This window comes from Myotis nattereri, assembly GCF_964212035.1.
Source record: "Myotis nattereri genome assembly, chromosome: 14".
Classification (NCBI taxonomy): Eukaryota; Metazoa; Chordata; class Mammalia; order Chiroptera; family Vespertilionidae; genus Myotis; species Myotis nattereri.
The window spans coordinates 21814792-21826964 of NC_138089.1; the positions used below are offsets into that span (position 1 = coordinate 21814792).

The 12173-nt window shown below is 40.4% G+C and overlaps 1 protein-coding gene across 2 annotated transcripts in view; it reads left to right on the top strand.

The window, feature by feature from the left end:
• NEK4 (NIMA related kinase 4) overlaps positions 1 to 9749 on the top strand; it is a 33346-nt gene extending 23597 nt beyond the window's left edge. For both annotated transcript variants that reach the window (XM_081105983.1, XM_081105984.1), the window contains exons 13-15: positions 747 to 952; positions 2204 to 2337; positions 8420 to 9749. In XM_081105983.1, the coding sequence (XP_080962109.1) occupies positions 747 to 952; positions 2204 to 2337; positions 8420 to 8512 (433 nt within the window). In that variant the 3' untranslated portion in view covers positions 8513 to 9749. The remainder of the gene's footprint in view (positions 1 to 746; positions 953 to 2203; positions 2338 to 8419) is intronic.
• Positions 9750 to 12173: the final 2424 nt, after the last annotated feature.

Genomic DNA, 12173 nt, shown 5'->3' on the forward strand with positions numbered 1-12173 from the left:
CTAATTCTATCACTTGTGTCACTTCTGGGTCTTTTTCTATTACCTGCTTCTTTTCTTTTCACAGATGTGTTCTATTTTCTTGCTTCTTTGCATGTTTGGTATTTTTGACTGGATTCCAGACGTTGTCAATTTTCTCTCATTAGAACATGGTATTTTTATATTTCTTTAAATATTTTTGAGCTTTGTACTTGAATGAAGATATTTAGAGATAGTTGGGCAGAATTTATAGAATTCTGGGGCTTCCTCTTTCTGGCTCTCCCCTTTCCAAGATTCCTCTCTCTTTCTAGTGGCAGTGGTTGTCTTGAACTGTGTCCTTTGGTTTTGCAGGCCAGAAAGACTGTGGGTTTTCTGTTGTACTTTAGCACCTGTGGCATTCCCTTAGGATAAAAGGTGTTGACTTCCCTCCAGATCTGCTCGCAGATTTTGTACATTCTCCAATGCCTTCATAGAGTTGATTTCTGTGTCATGTTTAGCCTTTATACTTGTTACTTATGGAAGGGTCTGTCTGCAGGAGCTTGCTTGGCCATTTGGAAGCAGAACTTCCTAAAGGTTATTTGGTCATTTGGCATCTCATTTGTTATTATTTATTTATTTATTTTTAAAACTCTTGTTTAAAGTATCACATATGTCTCCTTTTCCCCCCATTGCCCTCTCCCTGGCCACCCCCACCCTTGGCATCTCATTTTTTAATGAAAACTTTTCATGAAGTCAATTTAATAATAATAAGGGGAATTTCTTTTTTCTAGGAAAGGTCATTCAAGTGAAATGAGTGATTTGGTACAATTGATGACTCAGACCCTAAAATTGGACTCTAAAGAGAACTGTGAGGATCTCCCAGTACCAGATCCAGTGTCAGAATTTAAACTTCATCGGAAGTATCGGGACACACTGATACTTCATGGGAAAGTTGCAGAACAGGCAGAGGAACTCCATTTTAAAGAGCTACCTTTAGGTGATCAGTTTATTCTTTTACAGCAAACTGGAGAGCATGTTTATTGGAGAAATGTGTCAAACCAAGGAGCAGCTAATGCTTGCAAATTGTTTTGTCTTTTTATTCTTTCATTTGGATATCTCCATAAAAGGTATATCTTGTTTTATGTAACAGTTGTGTTCCTGAAAAGTTGCATGAAAATTGATTTTTAAAAATATGTGTAAATAAATACATGTTTGGAATTTTTCACATGGATTCTCTTCAAGTTAGACAGTTGTGCATTTTTAAGTGTAGGAGGTAATAATGAGACATAAAGCATAAATTCATATATAGTCATACCTTGTTTTATTGTGCTTCACTTTATTGCACTTTGCAGATATGGTGTTTTTTACAAATTGAAGGTTTATGGCAATCTTGCATTGAGCAAGTCTATTGATGCCATTTTATTTTTTTTTAAATATATTTTATTGATTTTTTACAGAGAGGAAGGGAGAGAGATAGAGAGTCAGAAACATCGATGAGAGAGAAACGTCGATCAGCCGCCTCCTGCACATCTCCCACTGGGGATGTGCCCGCAACCCATGTACATGCCCTTGACCGGAATTGAAACTAGGACCTTTCAGTCCGCAGGCCGACGCTCTATCCACTGAGCCAAACCGGTTTCGGCTATTGATGCCATTTTTTCGCAGGCTTAGATGACAGCAATTTTAGCAATAAATTATTTTTAAATTAAGGTATACATATTGATTTTTTATTTTATTTTTAATAATTTTTACTGATTTCAGAGAGGAAGGGAGAGGGAGAGAGAGATAGAAACATCAATGATGAGAGAGAATCATTGATCGGCTGCCTCCTGCACTCCCCACACTGGGGATCGAGCCTGCAACCTGGGTATGTGCCCTTGGCCAGAATCGAATCTGGGATCCTTGAGTCCACAGACCGACGCTCTATCCACTGAGCCAAACCAGCTAGGCCACATTGATTTTTTAAAACATCATTACTATTACATACTTCATTGACCATAGTATAGTGTAAATATAACTTTTATATGCACTGGCAAAACCAAAAATGTGTGTGACAAACCTGCAATATCTCTGAAGTATGCCTGTATACATTTTAGTCATTGAAAATACATGAAGTCATTAAACTAAACTCTTGTCAAAATGAAAAAGATCGCAGCATGACAAGATTTTAAAAAAACAACACATTGCATTCTTCTTGCTGCCATGGTGAAAGTATTCATTTTTCCCTCTCTTTGTTATTACTTTTAAGCTATCATTCCAGGTTCTGAAAAGATCAGAAGAATAGTTGAAATCTTGAGAGCTGATGTAGTCCAGGGCCTGGGGATTCAGCTTTTAGAGCAGGTATATGAACTTTTGGAAGAGGAGGATGAATTGAAGAGAGAGGTGAGTGTCCTATTAGCTTTGTCAGCTGCTTATGCTGTACAATTTTTTTAATAGCCTTTTGAAATATAATTAACATTCCCTACATTTTACACACTTAAAATGTACAATTCAGTGGTTTTTTTAGTATATTCAAAGTTGTACCACCATCACCACAACCAATGTTAGAACATTTAATTACTCCTGAAAGAAACCTTGTACCCATTGGCAGTCACTCCCCAAAGCCCTCCACCCCTGAACAACCACTAACATTTCTGTCTCTATAGATTTGCCTATTCTAGATATTTCATTTAAATGGAATCACACAAAATATGTTGTCTTTTGTGATTAGCTTCTTTTACTTAATACATAATCCATGTATCACATACTTTATTCCTTTATATAGCCAAATATAGTTCACTAGAGGCCCAGTGCACAAAATTTGTGCACTATAGGGTCCCTAGCAGTTACCAGCTGCTGTCCAGGTACTCCCTCCTTTCCCCCAGGCAGCCCCGCCCCCTGGTCGAACTTTCAGATGAACTCCCAGTTGAGGGGACAATTTGCATACTATGCTTTTATTATATAGAATTATATGGCTATAGCGTGTTTTGTCTATCTGCTTATGGACATTTAAATTGTTCCCACTTTTTGGCCATTATGAATAATGCTGCTATGAACATTCATGTATAAGTTTTTGTGTAGACATATGTTTTCATTTTTCTTGGGTATGTATCTACGAGTAGAAATTGCTGAGTCATATGGAAAGTATATATTTAGCATCTTGAAGAATGGCCAGACTGTTTTCCAAAGCAGCTTCCTCATTTTATATTCCCACCAGTAATGTGTGAGGGTTCTAATTTCTTCACATCCTTGTCAACACTTGTTATTGTCATAATTTTGGTTATAGCCATCCTAGTGGGTCAGGAGTATTTTCTCATTATGGTTTTGATTTGCTTTTTCCTAATGAATAATGAACATGGAGAATCTTTCATGTACCTGTTGGCTATTTTATATATTTTTTGGAGCCATGTCTATTTTGATCTTTTACACATTTTAAAATTGTTATTTGTATTTTTATTGTTGAGTTGTAAGAGTTCTTTATATATTCTGGATACAAATTCTTTATCAGATGCATGATTTGCAAAAAGTTTTTCCCATTCTGTGGTGGTTTTTTCACTTTCTAATGACATTGTTTGTACCACAAAAGGTTTTAATTCTGATGAAGTTTAATATATCTATTTTGTTGCTTGTGCTTTTGGTGTCATATCTAAGAAGGCTTTGTGTAACCTAAGATCACGAAGATTTATTCCTATGTTTTCTTCTAAAAATTTTATCATTAGCCTGGACAGTATGTCTTGTTTGTTTGGAACATTGTCCCATGCACCAGAAGGTGGTGGGTTCAATTCCCTGTCAGGGCACATGCCTGGTTTGAGGGTTCAACCCTAATTGTGGTGTGTCAGGAAGCTGCTGTTCAATGTTTCTCTCTCACATCAATGTTTCTCTTTCTATCTCAAATCAATGAAAACATATCCTTGGGTGAGGATTAATAATAAAATAAATAAAAGGTTTTTTTTAAAATATATTTTTTATTGATTTCAGAGAGGAAGGGAGAGGGAGAGAGAGATAGAAACATCAATGATGAGAGAGAATCATTGATCAGCTGCCTCCTGCACACCCCTTACTGGGGATGAACCTGCAACCCAGTCATGTTCCCTTGACCGGAATCGAACCTGGAACCCTTCAGTCCGAAGGCCAACACTCTATCCACTGAGCCAAACCAGCTAGGGCAAAATAAATAAAAGTTTTTTCATTTAAATTCTTACATGAGTATCATGATAAATCTCGAGCTGTCCTGTTCCCTCCCACCCAGGATGTGAATCATCCCTTGTTACCTGTCATAGTTAAATATTTTTTTCTTGTGATGAGAACTTTTATGATCTACTCTTAGCAACTTCAAATATACAATACAGTATTATTAAGTATAGTCACTGTGCTATACATATATCCCAGGAACTTATTTTATAACTGGAATTTGTACTTTTTGATCATCTCTACCCATTTCCCTTACCCCTCACCCCCCACCACTGGCAACCACCAATCTGTTCTCTGTTTCTGTTTGTGTGTTTTTTTGTTTTTTTCTTGTGTTTTTTTTTTTTTTGCGGGGGGCGGGGGGGAGAGGTTGGGTGCAAAAATAGTTTAATAGGTTCTACCAAGCAGACCAATAGGGGAGTGGTTAGGGGGTGATCAGGCTGGCAGGCAGAAGTGGTTAGGGGCAATCAGGCAGGTGAGCAGTTGGGAGCCAGCAGTACCAGATTGTGAGAGGGATGTCCAACCAACAGTTGGACATCCCCTGAGGGGTCCTAGATTGGAGAGGGTGCAGGCTGGGCTGGGGGACACCCCACACACACATGAATTTCATGCCCCGAGCCTCTAGTTTCTTTAAATGTTTTTCTACTTCTTTCTTTTTTTTCTCTGGTCCTCCCATCACACCGGTGTTGGTATGCTTAAATAGTGTCCCACATTTCTCTGAGGCTCTGTTTATTTTCTTTACTCGCTGTCCTGTGGATTACATAATCTTTATTGATATATCTCCAAGCTTCCTTATTCTTTCATTAGTTCAAACATACTGTAGAGCCCCTCTGGTGAGTCTTTCATTATTGCAGCACTTTTTAATTCCAGAATTTCCATTTGGTTCTTTTTACAATTTATTTCTCTTTATGAATACTTTGATATGACATTATCATCATACTTTACTTCTGTAGTCATGACTTTCTTTAGTTTTTGTGAGCATGTTTATAATGGCTATTTTGACGTCTTTTTTTCATTAAATTCAACATCTGATTGTTCTCACAGGCAGTTTCTCTTTGCATGCTTTCCCCCCCCCCCCCAGTGTACATGTCATACCCTGTTTCTTTGCATGTCTCCTAACTTTCTTTTGGAAACTGGAAATTTTAGACATCTGTATATATAAAAGACTAAGTGGCCGGCCGGCCAGTACATATGACGTGCACTGGCAATTTAAAAATAAATGAGTCGCGCATGCACGATACTTATAAAGCTCTCGCTGGTGCCAGTCGCACGTGTGTTTTAACTTTATGATGCTATCTTACGTATACTATTTTGACATGTAACTTTCTGCAGTAATGTAATTACCACACGAATCTTCTAATTAATTTCAATATGAACAAATCTGTGCACTGGGCCACTAGTGATTTTGTAACTTTGGTTACTGGCCTCCCTGGGAGTGAGGGTTGTTACTGTTATTCAATTGTTTAGTAATTAGCTGGATTATTTTAGTGGGGTCTCTTTTACCCCTTCCTCCTTACCCTACAGTGTAAAGCCTCTGATATTGCCCTTCAGTGGGTGCAACCTTGGGCATGTCCACAGCCATCTTGGAATGACAGCGTTTGGGAGAGCTCTCTTGATATTCTCCTTTTCCCTGACCTCACCCAGCTAGCTGTTAAGGTTTTTTAGTTGTCAGCTGATTGCTCTGCTGTTTTCCACAATGCCCTGGGGCATAAATTGTGCTACAGATTGATCCAATCAAATTCAGACTCCTTTGAAGGGATAGTTCAAAAGGTCCATGTTTGAGAATGGTTCTGACCCCAGGGAAGGTCCTCCCAGCTTCTTGTTTGTTTCCATGAAAGTAGCCTACAATTTAACCTGTATATCCAATGAATCTACAGTCTCCTCCCCGTTGCCTTTCACCACTACCTCCTTCTTTTTGTTTTGTTTTGTTCTATTGAGATCATCTTTAGGCTTGAATTTTCCATAGTCTGCTTCAAATGAAGTCAGTTCATTTAAGAAAAGATGCCAGGTAAAATCTCTGAGCAAAGCTCTGGAGTTGAGGTGTGAGGACAATTAGCATGCTTGTTTCTGAGTGATATCCCTACTTTAAAAGTTCTGTGGGCCTGGCCTATGTGGTTCAGTGGTTGAGCATCGAACCAAGAGGTTACCAGTTCGATTCCCGGTCAGGGCACATGCCCTGGTTGCAGGCTCAATCTCCAGTAGGGGCCCATCTTTGATGTTTCTCTCTCATCGATATTTCTATCTCTCTATCCCTCTCCCTTCCTCTCTCTCTAAAGTCAAGAAAAACATATTATAAAAAATAAAACCACTGTGGGCCCTAGCTGGTTTTGCTCAGTGGATAGAGCATTGGACTGCGGACTGTCTGGTTCTGGATTTGATTCCAGTCAAGGTCACATGCCCCGGTTATGGGCTATCCTGGTGGGGGGTGTGCAGGAGGCAGCCAGTCTATGAGTCTCTCTCTCCCTGGAGCCTTCCCTTCCTCTCTGAAATCAATAAAAATATATTTTGAAAAAAAAAAAAAAAAAGCTCTGTGGGGGTAAAGGGGCTTCAGTCTGGTCTTCTCAGCATGCTTCACCCACTCTTGGGCAAAGGCAGATTAGGACTCCACTATTTTCAATGTCTTGTACCCAAGGTCGAGCCTCCTTCCTACAAGTCAAGCTGGGTGTAAGAAGGAAACTCCAACCTCTTGGCTGCACTCTTCCAAAACTTACCAACAACAGGTACTGGGGGCAGGATGAGATAGATATTCTGATGTCCTGCCTCTTCCAGGAACATAGCCTTCTGACTGGAAGTTGGGGGAAAGAGCCCTGTTTTGTTGGCTTCACCAGGCTGATGTACTTTTTGTCTCAGGGCTGGGAGTGGAGAGGTAGGCAGTTGATCTTAATTCATATACTACAGATTCTCACCATTCTTATTTTTAGATTATCTTGGGGGGTGGGAAGTAACTTTATTTGCTGTATGCCCATAGGTTTACATTTCAGTTGTTACATCTCCTTTAATATGGAACAATTACCCAGTCTTTGTTTTTTACTACCTTGACATTTTTAAAGAGTATATGCCATTAAGCCCTGAATCAAGACCAGTGGTTTTTTGTAGCTGTTGGTTTCAAACAGGAGCCAAGAGCAATGTCTTCCTGTGGTTTGTTGGCCATTCAGGACCCAGTGGGAATGGCCAATTCAATTGGAAGAAACATAGAAAAAAAAACAAACAAAAAAAGAGTATATGCCATGTACTTTATAAAATGCCTGTTTGGATTTGTTTGACCTCTTGAGTAGATTCAGATTATGCATTTTTGGCAGGAATATTACAGAAGTGCTGATGTGTCTTTAGTACATTATATCAGGAGGTCCATATCTGTTTAACACATCTGCTAATTTCAGGCATTTTTTTCAACATAGTGTCACATAGTAGATTTTCTTGATTTCTAGTCTTGAATTTTCTATATATTAATTGGTTATTTGTATTATTTTGTAAATGCCTTTGTTGAATTACATGTGGGATTGATTTTGTTGTTTTATCAATTTTGATGTTCAATAAAACACTAGTTTTATTGATTCTAAGAGCTCTTTATATACTAACATATATATATGTGTGTGTGTGTGTGTATTAACATATACACACACACACACACACACACACACACATATATATATATATATATATATATATATATATATATATATACAGTGTCCCAAAAAATGTATACACACAGCTGATAGTTCAGTTTTGAAAATTACATTATTTTAATAAACACTGCCTTTAAAAGGATTCAAAGTGTATGTATACATTTTTGGGGGACACCAGATATATATACACATATTTTGTTGTGATTCTCATCTGAAGATGTATTTTCCATTGATTTTTAGAAAGAGTGGGAGGGAGGGAGTGGGGAGAAACATCAGTGTGAGACACACACACATTGATTGGTTGCTTCCCACATGCGCCCCATCTGGACCATGGGATCAAGTCTGCAACCTTGGCCTGACTGGGAATTGAACCCTCAACCCTGCAGTGCATGGGCTGGCGCTCTAACCACTGAGCATACCAGCCAGGGGAGGACATCTGTATATTAATATATTTTGCATGTATGTTGAAAATATTTTCGCTAGTTGTTTGCTTTTTAATTTCTTATGACTATTTTTTGATATCTTGAAGTTCAAATTTTTATATAAATATACTTAGTATTTACCCATATGATATCCACCTTTGGTGTCATGCTTAGTAAAGCTGTTCTTCTAAGATTAGAGAAATATTTTTTCTACTACATACTGATTTTCTTTTTATGTTTCCCAAATAGGTACGTTTGCAGGAGCAGATGGGTGAAAAGTATACGACTTATAGTATGAAAGCTCGCCAATTGAAATTTTTTGAAGAAAATGTGAATTTTTGAGAATTTATTCTAATCTGCTGCCAGAGCTAAAGACTTATATTCAAAAGTTTTTGGCTTAAATAGAAACAAACTTATAATAATGGTTGGAGGCTATTCACCATCTTTATATCTCTTGGGTGGTTGTTTTTTTGTTTTGTTTTTTACTGAAAAAAAAAAAAATGGGACAGACCAATGGAATATGAAGCAAACTCACAACAGAAAGAACCTTTGGCTGTCTTATTCTCTTTGTGAAGAAAAATCTGTTATAAGACTTTGTTTGGTTACTTACTGAGCCTTAAACCACCAATTTTATACCTAGAACTTTATTTTTTTAAGGTATTAATTAGCTTGAATACAGGACCATATAATATTGGATTGAAAGTTTTATATTATACTGCAGTGATAAAAGCAATAGGAGAAATAAATGACATATGTCCAGTGATACTACTTGTCATTGTTAATAACCTTAGGTAGTAGTTGATAAATTATTTTGGAAAAAGTAAATTCAAGATTCTAGGAGTATATTTAAAGAACATGAAGTATCTAGTACTTGAGCAATTGAATTCCTCTTTACTGATGGACATTTAACATTGTATTTTCATGTAATATGCACCTCATCTAGGGTATATAAGAATTGAAACTAAGAGATATTTTGACTTTGTAAATGAATGTTTTTATATGCTTTTTTTTTTTTTTTTTTTTTTTTAGATTTCTCCATGAGGGAAAACATTTCTTAAGCACTTATTCTTTTTCCAGTTAAGCAATTTATAAGTAGAGTCCAGCTCCTTTTAGTTATGTTGGACATATTTCTCTCCTCAAGTTTGGCTTCTTGTACATCAAGATATTGGTTGTCTTCCCATGTTTCAAATGTATGTTTATGTATTACGTTAGTTTTTATGAGGGGTATTGCCCACCTAGGAAACAGTTTTTATAAAATAAGTATTGATTAGTAAATTTTCACCTCTGTATTCAAGAGACTCTAAAAATGAATTCTGCTCCAGAAATGTTTTGGGTTTTTTTAATAATCAAAAATGTATCTTCTCGCCTGGCTGGTATGGCTGTGTGGTTGAGTGGCGACCCATGAACCAGGAGGTCATGATTTGATTCCTGGTCAAGGTACATGCTCAGACTGTGGGTTCCATCCCCAGTAGGGGGCATGCAGGAGGCAGCTGATTGATGATTTTTCTCATCAATGATGTTTCTCTCTCTCTCTCTTTCCCTTCCTGTCTGAAATCAATTAAAAAATATTTTTTTAAAATGCTTCTTCGAAAATATATACACACATAAAATACTCTAATGAAATGTTTCCTTCCTAGTCACTTAATAGATCTTTATTTACTGTTTTGCTAGGTGCTATTTCTGGAGCTGGGAATATAGTGATGACTTAAACAATACTCCCTGTCCGTATAATGCTCATAGCCTGGTTTTGGAGACCTCTTATTTTCACTCTGAAGGGTTTGTTAGAACTCAACTATAAAACCATCTAGTCCCAATGGGGGAAAAAAAGAGGACAGCTGTTAATAGTTTCAACAATAAAGATAAATAAACACATCTAGTTCCAATGCCTAGATGGGGGCAAATCCTTGGTCTTCCTGAGCTATTCACCATTTCTTGCACATTTCAGAAATATGTTTTCTAACTTATTGATATAAAGTTGTACATATTTTCTTAAAATGAAAAAAAGCTCCTGTTCCTAACTTTTAAACCACATTTACTATACTTACTAGAGGCCTGGTGCACAAAAATTTGTGCACTGAGGGGGGGGGGGGGGCGGGGATGTCCCTCAGCCCCGCCTGTGCCCTCTCGCAGTCTGGGACCCCTCAGTGGATGACCACCTGCTGGCTTAGGCCCGCTCCCCGGGGGACTGGGCCTAAGCTGGCAATCAGACATCCCTCTGGCAGCCCGGGAACCCTTGGGGGATGTCCACTTGCCAGCGGGGACCAGGCCTAAGCTGCAGTCGGACATCCTTAGCGCTGCTGAGGAGGCGGGAGAGGCTCCCACCACCACCGTTGTACTGGCAGCTGTCAGCCTGGCTTGTGGCTAAGCAGAGCTCCCCCTGTGGGAGTGCACTGACCACCAGGGGACAGCTCCTGCATTGAGCATCTGCCCCCTGGTGGTCAGTGTGTGTCATAGTGATCAGTCATTCCCAGTCGTTCTGCTGTTAGGGTCAGTTTGCATATTATCCTTTTATTTTATAGTACAGAGGCCTGGTGCATGGGTGGGGGCCGGCTGGTTTTCCCTGAAGGGTGTCCCAGATCAGGGTAGGGGTCCCGCTGGGGTGCCTGGCCAGCCTGGGTGAGGGGCTGATGGGTGTTTGCAGGCTGGTCATACCCCCTTCAGGGTGGGGGTCCCCGCTGGGGTGCTTGGCCAGTCTGGGTGAGGGGCTGAGGGCCATTTTCAGGCTGGCCAAGCCCCCCTGGTGACGGAAGCTCCCAGCCTCTCCTTTTTTTCTTTTATTCTGGGATTTACTTACCTTCTATAATTGAAACTTTGTAGCCTTGAGAGGAACTCAGAGCCAACCAGGGCAGGCGGGCGGGAAGCTTGGCTTCCTCCATCATTGGGGCAACCAAACCTGCTTGCTCCAGCTCTGTGGCTGCTGGCCGCCATCTTGGTTGGGTTAATTTGCATATAGGTGCTCTGACTGGGTGGTGGGCGTGGCTTAAGGCATAGCAAAGGTATGGTCGATTTGCATATTTGTCTTTTATTAGTGTAGATTGATATATTTGATCTATGTATTTCTGCCTTCCTTTTTAAAAAAACTTTCCTGACTTTTGCTGTATTAAAGTCTTTGCTCCCTTTTTCTTAAACTCACAGTTTGGAAGTCCTATATCCTAGTATTGAGAAATAGAGTATTACCTATAATAACCCTCCCCCTCACATAAGACCTTTAGAAAATTTTCTCTTCAGCCTTTTGGAAAATTTAAAAGGAATTTATGACTTCACTAGAGGCCTGGTGTATGACATTAGTACAATGGGGGGAGAAGGAAGGGAGGCGGGCCTCAGCCCAGCCTGCACCCTTTAGCAGTCTGGGAGCTCCTCAAAGGGAGCGGACGTAAGCTGTCAGCCTAGCTTGTGGCTGAGCAGCATTCCCCCTGTGGGAGCGCACTGACCACCAGGGGGCAGCTCCTGTGTTGAGCATCTGCCCCCTGGTGGTCAGTGTGCATCACAGCGACCTGTTGTTCCGCCATTGGGTCAACTTGCATATTACCCTTTTATTATATAGGACTAGAGGCCCATTGCACAAAAATTTGTGCACTCGGGGGGGAAGGGGGGTCCCTCAGCCTGGCCTGTGCCCTCTTGGAGTCTGGGACCCCTCGGGAGATAACGACCTGCTGGCTTAGGCCTGCTCCCGGGTGGCAGAGGGCAGGCCTAATCCCTAGGTGCAGCCCCTGGTCAGGCTCAGAGCAGGGCCGATTGGGGAGTTGGGGCGCCGCCCCCTGTCATGCACAGAGCAGGGCGGATTGGGAGGTTGCGATGCCACCCTCAGTCACGCTCAGGGTAGGGCCGATTGGGGCACCGCCCCCTGTCACACTCAAGGCAGAGCCGATAGGGAGGTTGCAGCGCCACCCCCGTCACGCACAGAGCAGGGCCGATCAGGGGGTTGGGGAGCTCCCCCCTGTCACGCACAGAGCAGCGTGGATCAGGGGGTTAGGGCGCCGCCCTCTATCACCCACAGAGCAGG